Consider the following 27,010-nt stretch of genomic DNA (forward strand, 5'->3'; position numbering starts at 1 on the left):
AGCCCCCCCTCTCCACTCGGGCCCTGCCGGAAATGTCCGGGGCGAGGGAGAAGAAGCGGGCCAAGAAGATGAGGAACCAACCGGCCAGCGTCACCCTTCCCGCCGAGCCGGGGCCTTTCCCCGGCGGCGGGAGCAGAGCCTGCCCGCCCCCAGGTACGGCTGCGGGACCCCCCGCCCAGGGCCGGGGTGGGTGACAGCGGAGGGGGGGTGGGGTGTGTGTCGTCGTCGCCCCCCCTCCCCTCAGGGCCGGGCGTCCCCGTCTCCTCCGCCCCGGCGGCCGGCGAGGCGCGCCCGGTGTGGGAGCACCCCTGCGCTCGTCCCCTGCCCGTGGCTCCTCTGGCCGTGGTTCTCCTTAATACACGTTTTTCTGCGTCATCCCTCCGGTTGCACGACAAGTCCCCCTCCCGCTTACGAGTCTTAAAATGAATTCGAACGTTACAATTCGACCTCCCTTCGCTTTCTGCCAGGCCTGGGCGGCGCCGGCCGGGCCCGCTGGCCCCACGGCCGCTGCGCCGCTTGCCGCCGGATCGGCTGTGCCTAACCGTTTCGCCTTTTGGCGCTTGTGGCTCCTGTATCTCTGGAAGAGTATTGGCAGGAGGCAGCGAGGCGTGTCCCTACAATGGCAGTGCTGCTGGGTCGCTGCTGCAGCGTTTTGTAGGCAGGTAACCTTTGCGGCTGAAGACGGAAGGGTCCTGTCAGCCCCTATGCCAGGTGCTTTTTTCATCTGTGTGTTTCGACCTGAATCCTGAATGCTTCAGTTGGACTTCGATTTCCACACTCGTCCCCATTTCGTGTTTTTCTTGTTACCTGTATTGTTTGGGGGGGGGGGGGAGAAAAAAGAGCAGGGCCTGTTACTATGAGGCCTTCAGGAGGCGACAAATTGCATCTTTATGGCTGAACAAAAAAATGCTGAAGTGTCACTGTGTATTTAAGTGACTGAAGAGTTCCTAAGCAGACAGAATGACATAGCAAATTATGGTCAGCCCTGTTTGAAGATTTTGGAATATCATTACAGGAGTATTGCCAGATTAAGCACATTTTTCTAACTTTATTTGTAGCAGGGAACTTGTAAGATTACTTGGTTATGTTTTTCTGTCCTGTTGAATAGCATGCATGTTCATCCATATAACATTCTTCTGTAGTGTTAGTGAGTATCTCAGTTTTATAGGGTTATTTTGTAGAAAAAAAAAAAAAGAAAATTGGAGTTATAAAACTGGATCTACATAGTACCTGAAATAATTTAATTTTTCTTTAGGTATTAAGTCAGTCACTGTCTTTTGAAACACTCTTCCACCTTCTGATTAAAATAGTTAGTTCTTCCATTCTTAGGCTAACTTGGTAGTGAAAGGGTGTTTTTGTAATATGAGTTAATTGTTGTCCGCTTACCTTCCCACCATTGGCTTTAGCTGTAGGTACGTCTCCATAGATTCGCTGACTGAGGCAGCATCTCTCTCTCTCTCTCCCAGCTATTTCCTTCACACCTTTACCTCACTGTCTGGACAGTGCTGCTTTCGGCCATGTGGAGAACCCAGGTCAGGGAGTTATTCCACATAAAAACTAACTTCTGTTTCCACCTCAAATTATTTTTTTGTCTGAATTACTGCAGTTCTGCATGATGTGTGGTTGCATTGGGGCTGCAACAGCATTGCTGCTGAACATAAAACTTCAGCTTCATGCTTATTTGAAATGGAAAAAGGAGGTTCCTTGACATTTTAAGTTCACATAAGTTGCGGCTACTGGAGGTCAATCTGCTCCTGTCTGTTTCTCATGCCAATGGTAGCATTTTTGGGACAATGTGATAGGTTTGTTGAAGAATCTGATCAACCTGAAAACTGTTTTTTTTTTTTTTAATCTGTTACCCAATTTCTCCTCATGCACAGATTGATTTTCACTAGAGGAGCTCCCTGAACTGTATGGCCCCATGTTCTTTCAAGCACTCATTTTGACACAGTGGGTGGGGTGGTGGGAATGACTGTCTTGGCCCTTTTTAGTCCAGTTGTCCAGCACGAGCTGCCTGAGAACCATATCTCAAGTTGTACTAGAAATCCTAACCAAGACTTAACTGAATAGGTTGAATATAAGCTAATCTTTAAATATGGACTTCAAGGCCCTCTTAAACTTAAAGTACTGTTAGGTGCTTATCACTCTTAAAAGGTATTTCTGTACCTTAGGAAGCTTGCTGTAGGCTTTAGTTATTTAATTTCAATATTGGTTTAAATGCCTGGACCAGAAAAGTAACTTACTGCACCAACATACATGTATCATGGTTACCTTATTTATTGCTGTAACAGAAATACATGTCAGTGAGACGAGAATACATTTGCTTATTGGAAAAAAAAAAATGAGGGGGCAAGAGGGAAAAATATTAACTTTGCTGGTTTGGTACTAAAACCGTGACTAGACAATAGTAAAAATCACTATTGATGTTGTGTAGACCGATTTTAGTCAGGTCTTTCCTGCTGGGTCTGAGGCAAAGTCTGATTTGGTACCATTTTCAGAATGTGCAAAAGTTACTTAGTCTACTGCAGGCTTGATGCAGGACAGTGCAAAACTTTTATTTATTCCTTTAAAAGAGAGCTTAATTCTTCTGATTACTGATGGCTTTTTCAGGTACATATATTACATATAATAGGAGGAATGTGCAATGCAATCTTATGAGGAAAGACTGTGTATAGTTATCAGTTACTCAAACTGCTTTGCATTTCTGTTACCTCTTTTCACCTCTAAACCCTCCAGGAGATGTTCGTTCTGAGCAGCAGAAATTTTCGAACCAGTCATCTGGGCCTTCTTACAGGAAAGACCAGTATTTTCCAAAAGGGCAGAATAGAGGAGAGAGAGGGAGAGGAAGAGGAGGATGGCAAGGAGGACGCCAGAGTGTTTCTGAGGAAATGCCAAAATACATAACAGGTTTGTATATGAGAAAAAGGTCATCATTTATATGGCCAGGGCAACTTGCTGGTGATTAAGTTTGTTGTCAGTTTTTTTTTTTGTTGTTTTTTTTTTTTTTTGTCTCTTGTTTCTGTGCAAGAGCAAAAATTAGAACTGATGCTATGTTCTTCTGTTTTTCCTAATTTTCTCCAAAATACAGAAGTAGTTGTGTACTGGGAAAAATGACCAGCTGTTGTTCAAAGAGTCCTTTCAGACTTCTGAGTTGAAAAGTTGCACTTACTTGTAATGAGGGGTATGAATTTAGGTTTTTGTCTGTCACAGAATGAGTACTGACAGGCATCTGCTTTTAATGTAGCCAGTGAAACTGTTTTTGCCCATGATGTGAGTTAAAGACAACTTTTCATCTAACAGAACATTTATTTAGGACAGCAGATTAGCTTTTCAAAATGTGGCAGTGCTCTGATAGTAGATACACTTCCATAAGCATAAAACAAGACCAACCTCTGGACTTTTTATTTGGTCATTTTAAAACAGTTTGTAATATGATTACTACTTCCTTTTTTTTCCCATGCTGAAGTTTTTTTTCATCTCTCTGAATACCATCTGAAAAGATTGCTACTGTAATTTAATGGAGAAGTACTTAATGCAAATAGGACTTGTTGGTTATACCACAGCTTTCCGATTCGTTCATGTATAAGTATTTGCTTAACCATATCAGTAAGCTTCAGAATAGCTAAAGAATTGAATTTTTTTCAGTAATAGTATACAGTATTTACTTTTATCTCAAGAAGTCATTAAACCGATGTACTAGGAATACTCTGCTGGAATCCAGTAATTTACGTAGAGTGTCCCCTTCTTTGAATTTTGCTATTTGTCGTGCTCTGATGCCGTTCTTTTCATTCCAGTGTCGGCCTTTGCTCAAGCTCGTGCTGCTGAGATCAATGCCATGTTGAAAGCAGTTGCGCAGAAGTCTTCCAACTCTCTAGTTTTCCAGACTCTACCTAGGCACATGCGAAGGCGAGCTATGAGTCACAATATTAAACGCCTACCCAGGCGGCTCCAAGAGATTGCCAGGAAAGAGGTATAAGTGTGTTTTATAGTATTTGACAGACTGTATAGTGGGCATAGCTAATGCACAGTGTTCAGCTGCATGTTTATGTATGAGCTTGTCTGCAAAACTTCTCTGCGTACACAGGTTCTCAAACTCTAACTGATGTTTGGATTCAAAATGCAGGAACACCTCAGTTTTAGATAGTAGTACAAGTAGATCTCTCTAACCACTTGGCTCTGTGGTTGTGTGACATCTTGAAAAGTTATTAGAGCAACAATGATAAAAGTGTCCACTTCAGGAGCGGTTGTTCAGGCAGTGTGTTGGTTCCAGGTGATCCAGGAGTCCTCGATAACACCTGTGATGCTGCGGGCCTTGAGCCAGCATAGCTCGTTCATGACCGGCATGATGGTTCATGTGTTACATAGCTCAAATGTGGGAGGTGTGCTGGAGTTGTTGGCAGGCTGCATGCAGTTTAAGACTTACTAATTGACTATTCCTGGTTGCTCATGAAACTCACTCATTTTGTGACAGTATCTCAATGTTTAGTCAGAATGCTCCTGTGAAGTTACTTGTTCATGATCCACTGTAGCCTTCCTGTGTTTTTAAAAAAAAAAAAAAAAAAGAAAAAAGTATTAAAAGATTGGTTCAGCAGGATTTTATTGTGAAATGATCTGTCTTATGTTTGGCATTGATCACTTTATTATCTCTAGACACCTCTTAAAGTGATCAAGTGAGTTTGCTTGGTAAGTTTTCTTTGTATTAAGGTTGACTGATTAACATATTTCTTGCATTCTTTTTTTCCTTGCATTGTCTTTTTTACGTTCTTTGAGACCTTACTCCCTCCACCCTGAGTTCCTGAAGATAATTGTCCATGATTTGGAAATTACTTTGGGTACTTCCACACGTGTTCCTTAGGGTGTGTTTTACTGGATCTTCATAACCTGTGTCTCTTCTTTTAGTGCTCTGGTTGGCATTGGTTTTGCTTTGTTAGTCATGACAAGAGATGCAATTTGGCATTTTTTCTGAGAACTGAAGGAAGACGGCATGGGCTATTTTGTGTAGTTAGTTATGTGCTCTATCCTTGTTAAATAATCTAGATTTCTTTAATGTTTATGCTTGGTTCTTTTGTGTCCTGCTTTTTTAACTCCTTTCACATGATAGCCTTTCTAACTTCTCTGTACATGCTCGCGCGTATTCTCCCATCCTTGTTTCCACTCCTTGTATGATTCTTGGATTTTTGAGATTATTAATTGGCCCTGGTGCAGCTGTATTTCTTCTGCTATGTTTTCTTTTCTCAGGTCTTCTGGTGTAGTTTATGTTTGCACCAGCTGTTTTATTTCATGTTTTCCTGCAGCTTGTCATATCTCCTGAACTATTTCCTTTTGTAAAGGTTCTGCACATTACTTTTCTGTGTTTGAAGTCTGCTTCTTCAAAGTTAACTGTTCTGATTCTGCTGCATTTCCTTTCATTTTCTTAGGTACTTTTATCATGACCATTTTCATCCAAACATTTATCTGGACCATCTCTTATCTTTTCAAAAGCTTAGAGAGACGTGTTTTTCACCTACAATACCGCATCCCTTTTGCTCTAATTGTCTTTCTGAACCAGTCAGTCACATGCCATTGATACAGTGGCTTATATTGCCTACTCTGTGATGGAATGATGACTCAGATGGGAAAATAATTTTTTTTTTGTGTGTATTTCTATTTTGATGTCATGGGCTGCTTCAGTGTTTTCTGTGTTCTTGGCAGTGATCTTCTAGAATTCTCATTCCTTTGCTATTCTTATAACCAGTGGTCTGTTGTCAACTATTCCTTGGTGAGCTTACAACTGACATCTTAAAATTTTTTGTGTGTCTTATAGTCCCTATTTCTTTCTACCGCTTCTTTTCACAAATAGACAAATCAAGCATTGATTGAGAGAGTCAAACCTTCCTCTCCAGCCATGCATTCACCCATAATAATTCAGACCTTGACCAGGTATTTATCAAGGATTTGTTCGAAGACATCACCACAGTCCCTTCTTGTTCGCTTCTACACATTGTAGAATCCTTAGGGTCCTACCTGGCAGTCTGCGAGTCTGTACTGCTTCTGTATGAGCTCAAATCTCCAAGTGTTCCTAATGCCACATTCATTTGTTCATGTGGATATATTGATGTTGGGCAAAAACTTCACACAGAAAGTAGCAGATCTTACCATTCACTGGTAAGTTAGTTTCTGAATGTGTGGGGATTTTGATTTATTTGTGGCTTGCATTCCAACCTTGATGCACTTGTGTGGTTAGGGCTTGTGTATAAAGTTTCAAAGTGTTAGTTAGCCTCAAGAGTTATGGAGAACTAACATCAGAATAAAATATAACTTAATGCTAATATTTTCTGTATCCTTCTATATGTTAGCCTTTTTTTTTTTTCCTTTTGAGATTTACTTCAATATCCTCTCTTTAAAACAGGCAGAGAAAGCTGTACATCAGAAAAAAGAACAGTCGAAGACTAAATGCCGCAAAGCTAGAAGGCGCCACATAAATTTGGTAGCAGAGTTTAATCGCAGGCAAAGAAAGAATATTTGGCTGGAAACGCATATTTGGCATGCAAAGAGATTTCACATGGTAAAGAAATGGGGATACTGTTTAGGAGATAGCCCTACAGAGAAGTGCTACAGGGCTTGTTACCGAGCCATGACAAACCACTGCCTTCTTCAGGTATCATATTTACATCTTTTTTAATTTGTTTTCTTTGTTATTTTGCCAAGGTGAAGTAATCAACTGTTCAGTTATAATGAGTATTTCTGTCTCTTTGAAGTACTGTTGTGTCAGCTGTTAATAACTGCTAAGTATGAAATGAGTGATTTCATAATTGCAATGAAGGGTGGTGAGTATCAGAAAGAACAAAATGAACCTGTAGAAGAGTCTTAAGGTCACTATGACTGAAGTACTGCATCTTCAGTTTTCTGAAGAGCTAAGAGGTTCAGTGAATCCCTGCATCATCTTCCTGAGCAGGACGCTGTTGAAGAAAGGTGCTTTGTTCCATGTCCTTTTTGGTCTGTTGGTTTGAGAAGCAGGTTGGCCCTCAAATAATAAATGCCTGGCAGCTCTCCTATAACTAACCATTTTAAGTTAAAAAAAGAAAAATCGTTTCCCTTTGACACAAATTTTAGTAAATGAAAAAAGTGAAAATTGTGAAACTCTGTCTGGTCTTTCCTTGCCAAGCTCACTTTCAAGAATTATTCTCACATTAACGCTATCCTTTTATTTCAGGACTTATCATATTATTGTTGCCTGGAGTTGACTGGTAAAGAGAATGAGCTTCTGAAGCAACTTGCTCGATTATGTAGCATTGACACAGGTAAATTTTATGTAGTTCAAAATAAAGTTAAGATTCTGAATAGACTAAAGGATGAGCCATCCTTTTCCTTTTTTGATATTCTACCACTCAATAGTAGTAACTGAGTTGATACTGAGTTGTGATTTTAGTTGAAAAACATAATGAAAATGTCTAGGACAAGATGTTCTTATTTTCATTTTCTTATTAATAAACTAATTGTGGTACATGTTCTTTCTTTGATACTGTCCCAGCAGCCAGGCTGAATTTCATTTTTTTTCTTTTTTAAATGAAAGAATATTTTGTTTTTCAATAAGTATCTTCTTCTTTAGGATTAACGTTTGAAGAGGCTTGTTGTCTGTCTGGAAAATTCGAGGGTTGCCTGAATCTCTACCGTGCAGATTGCTATCCTGAGGATATGCTTGGTCCTGTTACATTTATTTGGAAACCCAGGGATGGCTCTGAAAACAGACAGTTGTGGATCTGGATGCATCCAGCTCTCAAACAGGTATTTTTTTCTTTACAGTGGAACTCTGATTCCTTTATGCATTGAACATTTTTAATGCTGAAGATACCTTCTGAAAGGTGTAGAAAAGCTGGATACAATACATGGTTTCAGGAATTAAAACTTGGAAGACTGTTTCTGCTCTGGGAACATTCATGTGCTGTAGCTTGTTTTTATAAAGCTTGTACAGAAGCTGCATGCCTCTGAGATGTTTTTTCCTAGTGTTTGAACTTGTGAAAAGTTTTTTCTAGTGCCACTTGCTTCAGGATACATTTGCAATATGATGTTGCTTGATTCATATCCTTCCCATTGGCACCCCCAACAGGCTGTTTGGTCTCATCACAGATAACCATAATCTGATATTTAGCTATGAACTTTTTTAGCCAGTAATATTAGTAAATTTTAAAAAAGTAAAAAGTAAAAAAAGTAATATTTTGTGGCCTTGGGCAACCTGGTCTAGCGGGAGGTGTCCCTGCCTATGGCAGCAAGGTTGGAACTCGATGATCTTCAAGGTCCTTTCCAACCTAAACCATTCTATGATTCTATGAATTTGAGTGAGAATAAATTCTTAGCAACATTCAGTATTACTTTCAGCTCTTGATAGTAAGCCCTGGACTTCAGCAAAATCAAGTTTATTCCCTTAAATCCATATAGGAAAATAAATAGTAGAGTGCAATTCTTAAAACTGTACTTAAGCTTTGCAATGCACTGCCTATCATCCTAATCCAAACTTTTCATTTTTAAGGACATACTGAGAGAGTTAAAAGCAATTTTTCAGTGTTCAGAGCCTGAAGAAATCTGTATTCCCGAGTCTGTTACACCATCAATTCAAGAGGAAAAACAAATGGATGTTGTTCTGAGCCTTGGCAAGAAAAGAAAGAGGGAGGATAAAGAAGGAGAAAGAGCTATGCCAGTGAAAAAAATAATTGGTGATGGCACTAGAGATCCATTCCAGTCCTACTCTTGGATCTCGCAGACTACTGGCGTTGTGATCAGGTTTGTTCATAGTAGAGTCAGAAACTGTGGTCCATAACCAGTTAATATAGCTGAATTCTGGCTTAAGAGTACTGGGGGAAAAAAAAGTATGTATTGTCTGATTAGACATTCACCTGAAATTTTCCTCTGTTTCAGTGATAGAACTATGGAGATTCTCAGATATCGGCTGATTGGCCCATTATCGCACTCAGTCCTTACAGAGACCTTGAAAGCTGCTTCTCTCCAAACAGTAAGGAAATTGACAGTTTGGATATTACTGTAATTTTGATAAGATTTCTAGAATGTGCAAGCTTGGTTTTGCTGGAAAGAATAATAAACTATCAAGCCTTACTTATTATAAAGACTAACCTATGTACTTCTGCTCTATTAGCTTCTCTGTATTGAGCCACTTGACTAATGCTGATCTCGGGAAGGACTCCTATCTGGATTTCAAGTGGGGATAGGAAGAAAATAGAAGCGGTGATGCTGTTGAGCAGGCTATGTAGTTTCTGCTGTAGTGATGTATTGTGCTGAGAGGTCCAGGATAATTCATATCCTCTTTAACAAACCATAGATCATGTTTCTCGAGCAACGAGCTAGAGCACCTACATGTAAGGTATAGAAGAGTTTTGGTTTTTTAATCTAATATGCGGTTTCTCCAGGATTTAGTATTTTGTCTACTTCTTGGCACGTAACATCACTGTAGTTTTAATGTTTCGGAGTTTTTTTGTCTCTTGCAGCAAACATGACTAGGCCATGAAATCTCTGACTTTCTGTGAGAAATAATTAATGACAGAATTAGGAAGCATTGTGGATTGCTATTTTTATTTTTGGAACACAAGTTAAACTGAACATCTTATTGGGGATTACTGTAAGGTGGAGTATAGGAATAGACTGCATCAGGAAAAAATTATTTTGCTTTGAAACCTGAAGAGGTAGAAAGCAACCATAGCGATTAAGGCAAACTGAGGGTAAATTCATACTGATAGAAAATACTGAGTGACCACTTGAGTTTAATTTGATGTGGTGTTTTCCAGGAGATGGCAGATTCAGAGACAGAACTGAATAACTGGTGGGTAGAAAACTGCAAGGACTCTGAAAAAGTATCCCTTCATCAACGTCAAAGTGCTATCTTTGAGTTATTAGAAGGTATTTGGGCATGTGGGTGCTATGGGAAGAAGGCGAAACTCTTAAACTCTGGTGGTCAAAACTGGCATGCTAATAAGTTTGCTTCAGTTTGGAAATGCATATTTTTCACTTTATCAAGAGAGCGATGCTGTTGAGCATGTGCTTAGGTAATTACTGTGGGATGGCAAAGATTTGAGAGATGTTACATTAACTTTTTTTAAGGGAATTTTAATCCTCTGTGTAGTACAAACTCTTGATAAACTGAATCTCGTTTCTTATCTTCATGAACTTAGATTTGACATTGCTGATGGATATATGGTCTGACGTATACTGTCACTCTCTCTCCCCGTACACACCAAATTAAGGCAATAAGTCGTACAATACCTCCAGAGATAAAATGGTAGACTCCTACCCAAAGCAAAAGTATTATACCTTTGTCTATACATTCTTGTTTCTAATGAACAGTTGTATACTTGGCTGAGTTGTAAAGCATACAACATCTCATCACCTTCTGGCATGGAAAAAAGGTAAGGAACTGGCTTTGGTAGATCTCACACTATACTCGAGCTATCCAATGTGAGGCAGTTAAGCAGAGATGAGGTAAAACTTTTAAAAAACATTTTTTAATTTCCTTTTGCTGGAAGACAAGTTTAAAAAAAAAAAAAGGTTGTTTATTCTTTAGGCGATGTGCCAAGTGTACAGGATGAATTGATTCTGTAAGTTGTGAGAGTGACCTCACTTCTGTGCTAGGCATAAATGCAATTGCAAACTAAGTAGTCTCACACTGCTATTCTTGTCTTTTGTTATTGGGCATTTAACAAGCATTGATGAGTTTTCAAAACGCATTAGATTAAGCCAGAGAAGCAATCCAGAGTGCTCACAGTGGTGTCACATCCCTGCAGGCAAATATGCACAAAATAGCAGCTCAGGAAAAGATTACAACTTAATTGGTGGTTTCATGGCAATGTTCATCTGTGTATTTTTTAAAGGGATAAGTTCACCATCAGAAATGCCACCGGGTACAATTCTGGGCCTCACTGTTGGAGATCCTCGAGTCAATTTGCCAAAAAAGAAGACAAAAGCCATGCCAGACTTTGAAAAATACCAAGGTAAAATGCCTTGCTTATGTTAAGTTTTTCTTGGAACTGCCAAAGGCAAGGGATTCAGTTTCTCTCTACACTTTCATTTTTATTTACTGTCATCTTCTGCTGATTGTCTCTTGCTGTTTTGCTCTAGCATTTGATTTCAGAATGTGTTCTTCCCCCTTCCATGGCCCCTAACAGAACAGAAACAGCTTGAAAGTTGCATAGGTTTTAGAACAGCAATTGTGAGGGAGGGACATGCACCAAAGCTGGTCTTGTGCTCAGTGGAAGCCTCTGTCTGACCATACAGATGATCCAGGTTCGAATCCTGGCAAGGCCAACCAGGTGCTAAAAGCTACTTAGTGAGTTTCTGTTTGGTGTTTAGTCTTCCTGATGCTGTTTATCTCGTCAAGAAGATATCTGCTGTTTCTGGTTTATAGTCCTGTAGTGATGAAACTTGCAATTCCACTGGAAAAAAAAAAATTACCTTTGCAAGATTAGCATTTCAGATGGCCAAAATGCTGGTTATGTTAAAAAAATCAAATATGTATGTGTGACTTCTGAAACTTTCAGTTCAGTGCAAAATTCAAATTCAGTTGGATTTGAATATTCTTGGAAAATGTGCAAGAGCATATACAGTATACAATGTGGTTTGTATACAGTGCTGTGTAGGCATTTCCAGTTAGGTTGACTGAACACAGACTGCCTCACCTAGTATGAGAAATGTAATAGCCAGCTAGCAAACAGTAGCGAATAGGACAAGTTGAATGTTCCAGAGACTTGAAAATACTTAATTTCCTTGCGGTGGGACATTTGCAAGACGCTAGAATAATCTGGCCTTACCTTTCGCTGAAATCAGGTTGAACATCTATTTTACTTACTGTCTTTTACCTCTCTGCACAACTCTGTTATTTGGGTTTTCTTACATCCTCCTATTATACCCTCTGTATCTAGAACAGCCTTTCTCCTGTTAATTAGTTCTGCTCAGCTAACTTTATCATTAATGTTCCTGTTGAAAATGCTGCAGTGTACATGACCTCTACTTTGGTTCCTTCCTGCTGAGAAGTAAGGTGAGCTGTATAGCACTTGTTTACAGATACTGGTTTGAGCTGGTAAAGGAGTTAGCAACTACAAGAAGTAATTTGGGCCCCTTCATTCTGCTTGTTGTATCTGTGAAGATGTGTTCAAGAAGGCAAGATCAGCAGAAGGCATCGAGGCAAGGGAAATGTCTCATAGTAGTTTCTCTCCCAGTGCCAGAGGTTGTCCCTCAGGAAGGACGGCCATGATAAAGAGATAATGATGTAAGATAGGGCGTCAAGAAGAAGAAAATACCTATGCCTTTTTTCCTTTGGCTGGCTGGAAATGTCCATCATCAAGATCTCTCTACTTGGAGTTATGCTTCACTTGCAAAAAGTCTTCTAAACCACAAACATTCAGAAAATATGGTGTTGCTTTCTGGTTCCTTTCTAAGTATTTTGTTTGTTTGTTTGTTTCATCATGAACTTAAAACTGCATCTGCCCTCTCTGACGTCTGTTCAGGAGAGGGGGAAAGTCCTTGATCAGCTAGCAAGGACAGGTAAAACGTACGATACTTTCTAATTTAGGTTCTGCTAAAGGACTTGATGTTACACAAGCATGTCACTACTAAATAAGTTGAGTAGGCAGAAGGATGAAAGAAGACAAACAATACAGCTGTCTTCTAGTAGAAAATCTAAAGGACATGATGGTAAGGGAGTAGAAAAGGAGGGGCCAGCCCTTCTACAGAAGCAGTTAAGGAGAGAGTATGGGAGACTCTCAGGGAAAGCAGCTGCTGTTTTCCACGTTTCCCACCTGAGTGACTTCCTAGTGCTGTGTAGGAAGAGTTACAGGATCACTCACAATCTCCTGCATATCTGTGACATGTGCAGCGGGGGAATCCTATGGCAGGGTAGTTCATCTCTCCTACCTGAGAAACTCAAGACAGGTCATCTGCCACTCTCCTGTCTCCCTCATTGAGTATTCCTAGGTGTTTGTTGGAAAGGGAGGCTATTGTTACTCCCCACGGACTTTTGTTCCTAAACTAATTTTGTGGTTTGCTATGTGACAGCAGCTACCTGTGCTATATTTCTGCCTTAATGGGCCTCCTTGTTCAAGTAGTTAAAAGCAGAGAACTTTTTTTTTTTAAATACTTCTAGAAAATTAATCCATGTTAGATTATTAAGATCAGATAATTCTGTAATTTTCTAGTCAGTGGAAAGCATTCAAGTGCATTTAATTCTTGGTATTTTGAAAGAAAAAGTAAAATTGCATATGTATCAATAGGATGAGTACTAGACGTAATCAGTTATTGTGCAGAACGCATTTTGTGTCTAATCTGTTCTCTCTGTGCAAACATTATGCTTTCTTGCCACTATTTACTGTTTCAGGACCCATTATAAGGTCATCCTGAATTCTGTCAGCTTAGCTTGTGATCTCCTTGGAGCGTGGGGTCTTGTTGCATATTTCACTGCCTCTATACACCAATTATTTTCTGAGCCTTGGTTTTGATGTAACCTTATTCAGGTGTGTTAATGTAGCGAGCTGATCTTTATTTAAGAAATGGTAGTCGTCATTCATTCACCTTAATGATATCATGTTGATTGAGCAATAAAAAGGAACCCTTGCTGTATTCCACGCTTTTTCCCCGTTTTTGCTTCCTGGACATTCAGATACTATTAGGGTTAGTATTAGTAAGATTGAAATGGCACTCTGTATGTTAAGCAGATTCTGTATGTGCTTTAGCCTCTCTTGTTCTTTAATGTTAAACGAAAGCTAACTGATTTTCTTAGGAAATCTTTACTAATCTTTACTACTATTTATTGTTTGTCAAGTAAATGAACAGTTTAGGTAAGTTACTGCCATCATCTTTGCCTGTGGATTGTTATACATGCGATCTGTGAAATGATACACATCTGTCCATATCCCCTTTTTTTTTCCAAATGCTGTTCTAAGATATGCCTGTGTAGTTTTTCCCTGGCAGTGACATGCTAACAAATCAAAGGTAATTTCAGTCTTTCCCAGCTACTCTCACTCCTGAATGCATATGCATGTATGCAAGCTGTGTGTTATAGATAAGTGCTGATGGGATTTAATCAAAGAACTGTCCTCGTTTCTTCAGGCTGGGGGATAGAAAGTTTGTGAATAAATCACTTCTCACTGCCTTCTCAGCAGGTTTATGCCTTCTGGAAGTCAAGACTCCCAGTAAGCAGTCAGTGCTTACATGACTACAAATTAGTGTTGGTCTTTTCTCTGTTTTAAAGTACACTTCTGACATTTTGATATGCTTTTACTGTCTTCTATGGGAGAATGCAAACTCCACTGCCTTAAAAACAGCTCAACATGGAGTATGGTGGACCTTTTAAACAATCAGTGAATGAGATACATAGAAGAACAATGCATCATGAAAGATAAGTGAGCCAAAGTTCCTTCTGCAGACACAGAGCCTGAGTCCTTGCCTGTAAATGCATCTTTTGCAGAGGTTTGGGTATCAGGCATCAGTTGTCCTGGTACGCACCCCTACATAGATACGTCTCTGAAACTGCTCCCTAGCAGTGCTTATATTTTTGGTTTTTCTGCTATTTCCTCACAGAGGGAAGGAAAAATTTCAAATAGAAGAGCTCTTACTCTTAGGCCTGTCTTCTAAGACTGTTAAGATAATCAGCTATGCAAATCAGAACAACAGCTTAAATGGAACAAAACCTTACTCTATCTGCCTGTGCTGTCTGAGCACCAACCATTGACACTAGAAGTAGATAACGTGCTGATTGTTGCTGAGCTTTGTGCGCTTAGTAGTACAACTCCCTATTTCCTATACTAGCTTTAACATCTTACTTCCACTATCATCTGCAACTTATTCATCAGTAGGGTTATTTCCCCAACAATCTTAAAATGTGGACTGAAGAAAACAGGTGAGAGGTAAGAAATAAAGAGAACTCATGTGAGGATTTGGGATTATGATTTGAATTATAGTGTGCTTAGCAGAGAGACTAAATTCTCCCAGTTCAATGGGGATCAAGGAGAAAGAATGTACCAAGTTAGAGAAGGATATTTTAGGGTAGTGAGGGGGATATATAAATAAGTATTGCAATTATGTTCAGCAGTAACTATTATATTGTGAGTACCACTTAATAATCCATATCTTCTGTGCTCAAAGTCTTTGTCAACATTAACTGGAAAAATTAGCTGAATCTTCTTTTGAAAGACTGTCTGATTTAAAAAACAAAGCAAAACCCAACACATTATGTTCTTTTAATATGTAAGACCTTGTAGATGACAAAATGAGCAGCAGTCCCTGTAAGTTTTAATCACAGAACTCTTAATAGGTTCATTGTCTTGTTTATTGGTAAGAATTATTTTATTTAAAATACGGATCAGCATGGATTCCATACTGTACACTGAAGGCTTTTAATACAGAGATCACAAAAGGTAGGTATATATTTTCTCTGCTTTGGTTAGATTGCGGAGCTGAAGAAGAGATAGGTTATTTAATATCTCAATGATCAGTTTTAAAGCTAGAAGTCTGGAAGTGTTATTTATCTTCAGTAACACACACAACTGTTGGTCAGTGCAGACATAAGCAAAGAATAGTCCCTTCTGTGAAGCTCAGAGCCTGAAAAGATCCAGAGTGGGAAGCTAATGCTCAATAAGTAGTTGCATGCTGGTCATAGCCATAAAAATATTTCCTGTATATACATTTCTTAAAGGTCATCCTCGCTTCTCTTACAAGTTTACTTAGGCGAACTTATTTCAGGCTTTGTAATGTTGCTGCTTCTGATTTTCGCCAAACCTATTGAGCTTCACCCTCTGCCTGAAAGGCCAGAGTATTAAAGGTGGGGTGCTAAAGATGTAACTTACATTGCTAAAGGTGATGTCATTTGTAATAAGAAATGCCTGTTTGTAAGAGAATGCCAGGTTAATGCTTCTAAAACTAACAGTTTATTTCATATTTTGTATTTGGGAAAACATGTGATAGTAAAGTATTGCAGAAGCAGTGGTGCTTTTTAACCTTTTAATAGTCTGTTTACTTAGTCACCTGTTCATTGTACTTACGATAGTTGGAGTGGTTTTGGTAATTTGATACTTAAGCCACAAAAATTGTTTGAATTTTGTTTGAAGGTTCTCTTCTTTTGTAGATAATGATAAAGTTAGGCAGCTGTACCTGGAGGGTGTACCTGTAGACTGTGCTCACAGCTTTATCTGGGACCAGGACATCTGTAAGAACGTCACTGAAAATAAAATCTCAGAGCAGGTAACTAAGAAGGTGGATTGCTGTGGAGAAAATGGCTAACAGTCCATCGAGTCCATAGAGTGAGACTCTTGAAACTCGTATAAATCCAAGAGCAGTACTTTGCTACTGTCATAGCATCCAGCTGCTGAGTTGAAGTGTTTATTTTGTAGCCTTTATGTAATGTTCTTGCACAACCATTGTTCATGATTCAATTAACAGAAAGCTATATTGGATTGTCTAATAATCCTAAATGTAAAAATCATAGAATCATAGAATGGTTTAGGTTGGAAAGGACCTTGAAGATCATCGAGTTCCAACCCCCCCAGGAACTGGGCAGGGACACCTCCCACTAGATCAGGTTACTCAAAGCCCCATCCAGCCTGGCTTTGAACACCTCCAGGGTTGGGGCCTCAACAACCTCTCTGGGCAACCTGTTCCAGTGCCTTACCACCCTCAAAGTGAAAAACTTCTTCCTAATGTTTAATCTAAACCTGCCTTCTTCCAGTTTAAAGCCATTCCCCCTCGTCCTATTGCTACATGCCCGAGTAAAAAGTCCTTCCCCAGCTCTCCGGTACCTTTAGGTACTGGAAGGCTGCAATAAGATCTCCCTGGAGCCTTCTCTTCTCCAGGCTGAACAGCCCCAACTCTTTCAGCCTCTCCTCGTAGGAGAGGTGCTCCAGCCCTCGGATCATCCTTGTGGCTCTCCTCTGGACATGCTCCAGCACGTCCATGTCCTTCTTATGTTGGGGACTCCAGAGCTGGAGGTCTACAGGACCAAATAGTTATAGCTTTATTTATCAGAAGGGTTTGGAATTGGATTTTCCTACATCACCTTGACAGTAGTTAAAAGGGATGAAGTGGCACAGAGAGGCTCTGGCCATTCACTCCTCAGTCACAGCCAGGACAGTTCTCCTGACAAGAGAATCGCAGAAGCTGGAAGGAGATAAATCCGTCTGGTTCTGAACTGCTGCACACTGTTGTGGGGGTTCTGGGCAATACCTGTCATTTGTAGACAGCTTTAAACGTGCTGTTACAGGTTTGAAATCTCCTATCTTGACATTTCCATCGGCAGTGGAGGAGGAACCCATAAAATACATGGGTAAAATGGTGATTTAGTCACAAGAGTTGATAAACTTTCAGCACCATTGTAATCAAAAGGTGAAAATATTTGTATGGCAGAATCATCTCTCTATTCTCTTTATGAAAATTAGTTTTGTGCTCTTTCAAAATGGCTGCCATACTGTAAAAAAAGCAGGGTACCTACAAAATACTACATTAGCACATAACAGTAATAAGCACAATCTTTTTTGTGTATGACAGTGTTCTTCATTCTGTCATGAAATGTAATGTTTCCCTTATAAAACAGCTGATGCAGAAGGGACGTGTAAAGAGGCAGTCTGATGGTCTGGTCTTATTTATAAATGTATTCTTAATGTGGTACGATGAAATATAACAACTGGTGATTGACAAAGCCTTGGTGCCAGCATGTTTTATATGAAACTGTTTCGTGACCAAATGTTCTTCCCATCTCCCTGGATATAGTTCAGATTAGTTCCATGTATTGACAGACTGTCTGAAAGCACCTGTTCAGTCTAGTCTTGTGTATAAATATATAAATACCAAGTTGCAATACTTGTTTTTCCTCCTTCATCTGTGCTATACATTTTTGCTCTGAGTTTCAGTACCTGCCCTCCATCAAGGTCTGTGGAAGTAAGAAGGGAAGAAAAAGGGTGCTTAATACTTTTTTCTAAAAACATTTTTCATGCCTCGATGAAGGTCAGTTCAAACGTGTAGCGTATTACTAGTATATTTTTCGTAGTTATAAGCTCACCTCCTCTCTGTATCTCAGAAGGGTATTTAGAAGAGAGAAGAATGGTTACTAACTTATGGGAAATGTCTCCTCCTTCTCAGGATTTAAACCATATGAGAGCTCAATTACTGGTACCTGGATCACACCTTGATTTGGGTCCTTGTGAATCTAAGATTCCCATACTATTGGTGCAGCAGCCAGGGAAAATGGCTGGAGAAGATCGACCAGGATGGGGCAGTGGCTGGGATGTTTATCTCCCAAAGGGCTGGGGCATGGCTTTCTGGATTCCTTTTGTAAGTGACTTTCATTGCAAATCGCAAGTAAATATGAAAAATTATATAGTTTAGTTCAAAATAATTGATTTTTAGAGGGTATATTTCACATTGTGTAACCAATTCATAATTACAGGATCAAAATCCCACTTAAAAAGGTGTATGAACTGGTTGATGACAGAAGCTTGGTCTTAAAATCTTAAAAACAATAGCTTTCCATATCTTCTGTCAGATGCAACTGTGCCCACATGGCAGTCTAAAGCATGAAATTTGAGTGGGGAGTAAGGAGAGAAAGCTGCTGCTATCGATCTTTGGTTTTCTGTTTCTAAGGGTGTATGTCTAAAGAGAAATTATTTGGTGCCTGCTGCTAATCCATTTCCAGCTTGGCTATCTCCACCACTCTGTCAACAAATTAGTTGTCTCTGATTTGGGAGAAGGCTTGGAACACAAAGTTAGAGTGAAGCTTGAATACTTCTGTTGTGCTGTTTGGAACATCCTGCTTAGAATGTTTAGACGGCAGTTTTAATGTCTTTCTGCAGTTGCATTTATGCTTTTGAATGTATAAGGGGATTAATTGCAGTGATACGTATTGTACCGTTAAAATAAATTGGGCAGTGACTTTGTCAAAGTAATATGACATTCCTGGCAACATACAAGATCAGAACCTGTGAAATTCTCTTCAGTTTTGCTGATAGTTTTTCAGAATTAAACATAAAGAGCATGACTAATGTTTTTGTTGAAATGAGCATCTAGAACTGTGAGAACCATACTTAAGTTGGGGTTTTTTGAAAGCTAAAGTGATAGACTTTGCCTTTTCGAAGGCAGTAGATTCTGGAGCATTAGTATGGGGTTTTTTTTGTTGGGAATCCGGAATCAGTATAAACATTGCTTTTTGGGGGTTTGGTTTTTATAACAGATATATCGAGGTGTACGAGTTGGTGGCTTGCAAGAGGCTTTAAAGCATTCTGAGTATCAAAGAACACCTCATACTCCAAATGATTTCCCAGACTGCCAGGCGGGAATACAGTTTGCCAAGGAACTGGAAACCAGTCTTCTTGAAAAATTCAAACGGTAATATTAACTTCAAAATTGATTGCAAGAATGAAAAAAATGAATACTGCTTAAAATATTGCCTTAATTGTCTGTTGTATTCATTTAGACTTGGACTTATATTACGATCTTTCACTAGCATGTTAAATCCTAATGTTATAAAAAAGAAAAGAATCTTGGATGTATTTAACAGAAAAGCTCTGCTATAAGTGCATATAAATTAACTAAAACCTTCTATTCCCAGAGATACACTGAGTTATAAGGCTGTAACAAGGCTGCATATCAATAAAATAAATAAAGGTATTTCAAGCTCTCTTAGCAGCTAAATGAGGGAGGAGAAGGCAAAGGCAGAATATCAAAGTATGTACTAAGTGTTAAAGAATAAAGTGAAAGAAGGGGTATATTTCGGTGTTCACTTCTTAAATATCAGGTATTCTGAAATTTGCCTTCATTTTCACTACGGTAAACACAGAACTCTTAATCATGAATATGGGGTAGCTGGAAATGTCCTCTGCACAAACTGGTGTTGGCTCCCCTTCCAGCTAGGAGGGGGAAGCAGGAGAAGTTTGGAGGAAAAGGTGGTGGTGTCAGTCACGGTAGATAGAAATATCCAGCATGGCTGAAAGGGTATGGTGGTCAGAAATACAGCAGTGTTGTCTAGAAGTATGACTTTAAAATTCTTGCTCAATGAGATTATAAAGGGAATGTATGGTTAACTTTCTGTTCTAAATACTTGGTTTTGAAAACAGAAAACATTATTAGACCAGCAGGACCAAGTAGACAGCCTTTTGAAGTGCTAGGGACTGAATAAGGGCCCAGGAAACAAATATTCTTACCGGCTTGATTTATTATTTAGACGTCCACCTGCAAAGAGGCCAAATTATGTCAAGCTGGGCACTCTGTCCCCATTTGTCTGTCCTTGGGGGCAGCTGACGAAGAACTGGGAAGGAAGAATGAAAGCTTCAGGAGAATCTGTACATCCTTCTTCCCCACACCCTGAGCAATGTGCTACTGAAGAGCATAGCTTTTGTGACCCCAAAGCAGAAGTGGTCAAAGAAGCTTCCTCTGAGACTGGTGAGGTAGAGGAGACCATGGAAATAACAAGCTCTGAAGGTGTCCTAAAGGCAAAGGATGTTACAGGCGCCCAAGACGTTGATGAGAGAGATGAAACTATGACAACAAGTGACTTTATTGTTCTCAGGTATGTCAAAATGATGTGCACATGTGAAATGTTATTTCTTCATTGTGAATTATTGAATTGGGGAGAGGAAGACCTCAGCCTCAATTATTAAGGTGAGAGAATTATTTGATACAAATACAGTGAGGAGATTAAATAGTTTTGTCTTGGATCAGAATTTGCTGTTGAGTGGAAGTCTTTCTCCTGCTTTCCCCAGCAAACTTGGTAACTAGATGAAGTAAATTTCTTAAATTATCTTAAATTTAACACTCTTGTGTTTAGTGCGTTCTTGGACTTGGCTTATTCTGTCTACTTCCAGGTGGATGAAGCTTTTAGAGGCTCATATTTGTGATTTTAAGATTGTTGCTATGTAAAGCAGCTTTCATTCTCTTTTCTAATACATAGTCACAGGTGGTTCTTAATAAGGTTTATGAAGAAAAGAGAGAATCCCCTGCATTCCAATGCAACGCATGAGGGCAGCAACAGTGTTTCGAAAGTGCCTGAATGCACGTCTTTCATTTTTGTGTAGTTATCAGGGGAAGGAAACATTGGCAGTTCTGGATTGCATTAATGTCACTGAAGGTTTTAGGGAATTTGTGATTTAACAGGTTTTGGGGGTTTAACAAGTAACGTCTCCTTCTGAAGAAATAGCCTTGCACGTGAATTCTACTTACCCACGCTCTCAGAGGGATACAAATACCAGCTTGGAAGGTTGCAGAAAGCTCCAGGGTTTTTTTAATTATGCTTTTGCAAATAAGCGAGGCGCTGGATTTCTATTGTACTACTTGTTAATAAATCATCCTTGATGTTTATTTTAAAAAAAAATTTATAGGAGCGAGAAACTACTAATGCAGTTATCAGCCTGGTGCTATCCCACTGCTGGAAAAGATCGGCGAGTCCGCCTTGCTTCTCGACTGGGACAGAAGGAAATGACTGAAGATGTCTTCTTGCCTATCTTGATGAGCTATCCAAGGGCTCTTGTATGGGTCAAGTTGTCCCTCTTGAGAAAGGGAAACCCTGAATTACACGCCATGATTTGCATCCCAACAGAAGATGACTTTCTGCATCTAAGCAAAGACAAACTCTTCTGCGGTCCTCAAGAACCCAAACATTGTGACATATTCAAGCACAAGATACAGAAACTAAAAGAGGAGAAGAAGAAGAAGAAGAAAAAGGATAACACGAAGGCTCTAGAAAGTGACCCCCTGAGCGTTCCAGTTAAAGAAACAACTGAGGAGCATGAAGACCTCATACTTGGTCTTTGGGGAGATGCTCTGCCAGATGTTACTTCCCACTGCTCCAGAACTCTCCTGGGATATGTCACTCGAGGGGATTTTTCATTGGCTGTGGGCTATGGAGAAGCACTGGGTTTTGTTAGCTTGACAGGGTTACTTTATATGTTACACAACCAGCCAGCAGATAAAAAAGGGCTCGTTTTGATAAGAACTCCAGCATCTCTACAGTACAGATTTGCAAGACTTAATATTGAGGTTTAAGTATCATTGCAATGCAGTAGAATGCCAAAAATACCAAAGAATGTCTGTTTTGTGGCCTTTGTGTCTCAAATTTGAGGTGATTCTGAGCCCCAACAACGTCTTGAGGATTATGAAATAATTAAAAAGCTTTGTAGTATTATTAATGAAAATAACTAATGCATAAACAGACCTAGTATTACTTCTGATATCTGCATTGCTAAGGATTTCTAACAGTAACGCATCCATTATCATGATCTTCTTTAGAGATTAAGAAGCATATTGTTCATTTTTCACCTTAGAGCAGTGGATGCTATAACAATACACAGAAAATCATTATTTTCCTTTTAGAAATCCTTTGGTCAGATGGGTTCTAACTTTCCAGTGCATTGTTTACATGTAAGTGCTTGCGATCTGGACCGGTGTATATAGTAAGTGGCTCTTCCCGATGCTTCATGTCTGAATGCACGTGGCTGCAGTAGAACAGAGCTAAGTAGACAGATCTATTAAGAAAGCAGAAGGGTACTTTGGTGGAAAAGCTCTGTGCTTAAATGAAATGCAAACAAAATATAGCCTGTGTATATAATCTTGAGTTACAGCAACTGGAGCTCTTAAATTGGAAAGTGTATCGGTCTCTCTTTCTAGTATGAGAGAGAAAACTCTGTTTTTGAAAGGCAATAAGCATTTTGGATGCAAATTGCCGGAGGTGGGTCAGCATACATTTTCTGTTAATAATAGGGGGTATTTTGGTTCCTTAAAACATGAGGTTATTTTTGTATGGAATGTGCTAGGATTGAAGGCTTCTTCATTTTACTGTATGGTTTATGAACGTAGTTCAAATTCATAAAACTTGTAAAGTATGCTGGAGGGTGAGGGGAGAAAGGTGTTTGATTTGACTGGGGCGGGGTGGGTTGGTTGGTTTTGGTGTTTTGTTGGGGATTTTTTTAATGATAGCCTTAAGTTTCTAGCCATTCTTGAGTTAAGTAACTTGAAAACAAGTTTATAGTAATACACTGTAGTTTAGTAGCAGCATGATACAAATATATACCAGTTGGTAAAATTACTGTGAAATGATCATGTACAAATAAAAATCTAATCTATTCTCGATTCAGGAATCTAGTGACTAAGCTTGATTCTTTTAAGAAATTAAATATGGATTGGTTAAGGACTTAGTCTTTCTAAGTATCAGTCTGCAAATTCCCTCATTCACAGTTTTGTTTGAAAAAGTCTTACGCAATTGGATTAATGTTGTTTGGAGTTGTTTGTTGGAGGAAGGATTTAGAGTACCTTACCTTCACAATTATGAAAATTTAGAGCCATTGTTGGATTAAACATGGCACACACACAGGGAAGGGGGGAGAACATCTCTGATCACAGGGGAAAAATGCAAAGTGGAGATGGGTGTGGGTTTTTTTGTTTTGTTTTGTTTTGTTGTTTTTTTTTTTTTTTTTAAGTCTTCAGAAGACCAACTTAAGAATCACGTGCCAGTTGGAGTTACAGTGGTATGTGGGACGGAAAGACGCAGCCTCCAGCACAGCTTGGACTACAGCTCCGTGAGGAATCATGCCTAATGGCTCCAGCATTGCTCACCTTCGATGCACCTGATAAAGCAATCATCGTCCCAGAAAGGTCCTGAGAAGCATCTGCACGCAAGCCGGCAGATGGCCCCAGAGGAAAAAGCTTGGTGCTGCGCAGGGCTGGGATTCACACGCTCCTCGCCCTGTGAGCGCGGCAGCCTGTAGGTATGTGTGAATAAGGAGCCCCTTAAACATTACAGCCTGGCTGCTCTCATCAAGTTCTCTCGTGGTAATAATCCTGGATTTAATGAACCTTATGAATTGTGAGCCCGATTGAAATATTTCTAGGATCAGAATTTCCAGATCTGTGCTTCATGGGAAGAAAGGAGGGGAGGTGATGTTTATACGGCTTTTTCCCCCCTTCGCCTCCCTCATCTTCTTAGTAGATACATATTTTCTTGCCTCACTAGACCTGGCTTGTATGCAAGAAAGAGGAGAAGCCCCCCGCCCAAGCTATCATTTTTTCTTTTCTGCTTGTAGATCTTTTGTCCACGGAATCTTTCCCAGGTTTTTATTTTTTTAAAAAACATCTGGAGTCTTTTTTCTTTTCCTCCTATCGGTAATTTCTGCCAGGTTTTCATTTTGACACTTCCTGTTACTTTTCTTTGATTTCCATTCTCTATTTCTGATTTACGATCCTTCTCTCTGGTGAGCCAATGAGCAGAAACTGGAATCTAAGTGCATCCTGTTCTGTATATCTTCTAATATTGTTACACAGTTGTTTTCCTTTAGTTCAATGATTTATGCCTTAAGACTTCACTCTCCTTGTAAAATATACTGCAAGCCCGATAAGGTAAAAATGCTCGAAACTCTCAGCCAAACTTTGTCAGAAAAATACTGTGACTTTTTGTAGCACAAGGAAATTTTTATCTGCGGTTGGGATTTCCAGATTCTGAGCGTCTCAAGGGTGACTTAGTCATATAAACGGTGTCAACACCAGATAATCAAACTGTGGATAATTAAACCTGTGTTATCTGTGCATCAGCTGGACAGTATGTCTGTGTTCATCATGTTGAATCAGGTGTAGTTTGCAGCACACATCTGTTCTTGGGCTGTATCTTACTGCAGTTATTACCCGTTGGTTAACTACCCCAGAGCATCTGGATCAGCTCATGTGGACTCTGATACACGAGCATTTTTGGGAACCCAGGAAGCTCTCGCGCAGTGAAAGATGCTCTCACAAGCTCTCTGGCTCCCATGCTGTTCTCCAGCTAACTTTCTCAAAATGGGTGCCAGCACAAACCCTTAGCTCTCGTTCCTTGCTTGGCAAGAGCTTTTGGAACCTGATGTGAAGCACAGAAGGCAATTTTGGCATTATCTGTAGCAGTGAAGAGCTCGAATGCTACTGCACTGCTCCTGCAGCTCTACCTACGGCTTCCTCAGAGCAGCTGAATGAATGCTGTACTTGAGACTCACCTGGTGAAGAGTCTTTTCGCACCCGGAACCATTACTTACATGATAGTTGCCTGCTACGTTAAGACAGGTGCGGTGACTAATAGACCTACCAAGCTGAAGGTCTCATGGCTTGGAAATGCACGTTCTTTACCATCGCAAATCCAGAAAATGAGGTTGCAGAAGAGGGTGGTGATTACTCCGGAATGAGGTGAGGTGGGACCCTGGCCAGATTGTTGTGTGTTAAAGATTTGCAGGGCAATCAGTTTGTTTAGCAATGCGTAAGTAGTGGAAGAAGTTACCTGGCAGAAAGGCAGACGGGGTTGTAGAAACAAATCTGGGAAAATAATTGGCCGGGTGACAGGCCTCTTGATGGATGTGGAAGCCTTGGGGGCTCACAGCACACACAGACAGAGGGTAGTCAAATGCAGCATGACAGTTTTCTTTCAGTGCTCTAAATCTGGAAGAGCCCGATATGTCAAACCTGATCCATTCACGTGTGAGAGAGGTAGTAGGAACAGAGCTCGGGGGAGTAAACTACCAAAGGCCGGTTTCTGAAGTGCTAAAACTGAGAAAAGCAGGAAAGCAATAGCGTTTTACTTTCCAAAAATATAACATGCAAAAAAACCCCAACCCCAGAGCTCCCAAAGTCCCACGCTTCTAAAAGCTCTTCCCAGAGGTGAACAATCTGAATAGCACCCACAGTTTACCTCTTGCAAACTCAACTCAGCTGTGCTAAAGTTCGTCTTTGTGAACACTGGTCTCATCAAATCCCTGCTAGAGCGAGTAAACTTGTACTGAACAATAAGAACTCTGGGAAAGGACAGAGGAAATGGGCTGCAACTGTTTTGTGGCAGCTTTTAAAGCCAGAGCCTGCTTGACCCTGGACAAAAGAAAATTCATGAGTTCAAGGTCGTTTGCAAAGTAGGTGGGGTGACAAAAGAACAGAATAGACAAAACACAGCTTTCACTTACTGCATTGGGTCTCTTCTTAAAGAAATACAGTTTCTTCTGTAGTAGGAAAAATGCCTACGCAGAAAGATTTGGTTTTATAATTTTTTTTTTAGACGCTCCAAGATGTGCATAACGTGTACCAGTATCAGCTTGCTTGACACATTTTAGCTGTCTTTTCATCAGGGGCTTCCAGCAGTGCTGCTAATCTGAGAGCCTTGCACAGCTAAGCCTGATTCTTAGGAAATAGAAATCAAAGAGACATCCAGGACATAGCCAGAATAAAGCAGAGAATGAAAAAGCAGTCTGAAAGAAGAGAGCGGCTCAAATTTCATGATCTAAATATGTGAGGATTTACTGTAATTTCTAGAAAGGATGGTGCAATTCAGTATTTCATTTCATCTCAAGAAGATCAAATAAATAGCCAGGATGAGAAAGGCTGTTTGTTTCAGCTCAGTCCTTCTCTCAACATCCTGTTTCTTAGCCCAGAAAATCTTTTCTTTTAAAAAGAATACAGTGATTGTGACGGAAGGGAGAACTCATGCATCTGTAAACCCATGTGCCCGTCAAGGCTCACTGGGACACGTCACTTCTCTTTATTTCTGATTTTGTTCTTTTTTTCATTGGATAATATCAAAAAGGCTCTTTTCTTTTTTTCCGGTCTTTTAGCAAAAGGGTGAAGTGAAAGCAAACCTCAACAGGCAAAACCTGAATTATTTAGAGCTTTAGCACTCAAAAATGAATTTAAATGCCACTTCAGAAAAAAGCCACTTCCTCCTCCCCACTTGAGACACTCCAGTTGTTTTAACTGTGGCTCTAGTGATGAATCCTATGTGTCTACAGGTGTAATTAATTATCAATAACACACACTTCTGAAAAATCTTACCCAAGTTGTACCAGGTGTCACCCAAGGCAGCTTCACCCATGTGGGAAGCCAGTTGCTCAGAATGGTTTGGATTGGGTGAGAAAGGGGGACCGCGCATGTCAGAGTCTGTCACTTTTCCTTAGTGCTTAAAAAAATTCAGAGTACATGCACAGAAGAACAAACTGTAAATCTGCAATTAGAAAGACGCTTTCCAGATTGGCGGCTGCTTAATGCAGCAATTTTTTAATTTTTT

General features: G+C 39.9%; 1 protein-coding gene across 1 annotated transcript; it reads left to right on the forward strand.

The window, feature by feature from the left end:
- Positions 1-32: 32 nt before the first annotated feature.
- Positions 33-22,823, forward strand: POP1 (POP1 homolog, ribonuclease P/MRP subunit; the record flags this gene model as incomplete). Its single annotated transcript, XM_082479670.1, has 15 exons — positions 33-153; positions 2,737-2,907; positions 3,795-3,970; positions 6,389-6,637; positions 7,193-7,280; positions 7,589-7,764; positions 8,507-8,757; positions 8,893-8,986; positions 9,774-9,885; positions 10,854-10,973; positions 16,097-16,212; positions 18,103-18,294; positions 19,190-19,344; positions 20,180-20,524; positions 21,333-22,823. 15 exons carry the CDS (start codon positions 33-35, stop codon positions 21,994-21,996), a joined length of 3,030 nt encoding a protein of 1,009 aa, XP_082335796.1. The 3' UTR covers positions 21,997-22,823.
- Between the last annotated feature and the right edge of the window lie 4,187 nt (positions 22,824-27,010).

This window comes from Vanellus vanellus (assembly GCF_965231255.1).
Source record: "Vanellus vanellus genome assembly, chromosome: 2".
In the NCBI taxonomy this organism is placed as follows: Eukaryota; Metazoa; Chordata; class Aves; order Charadriiformes; family Charadriidae; genus Vanellus; species Vanellus vanellus.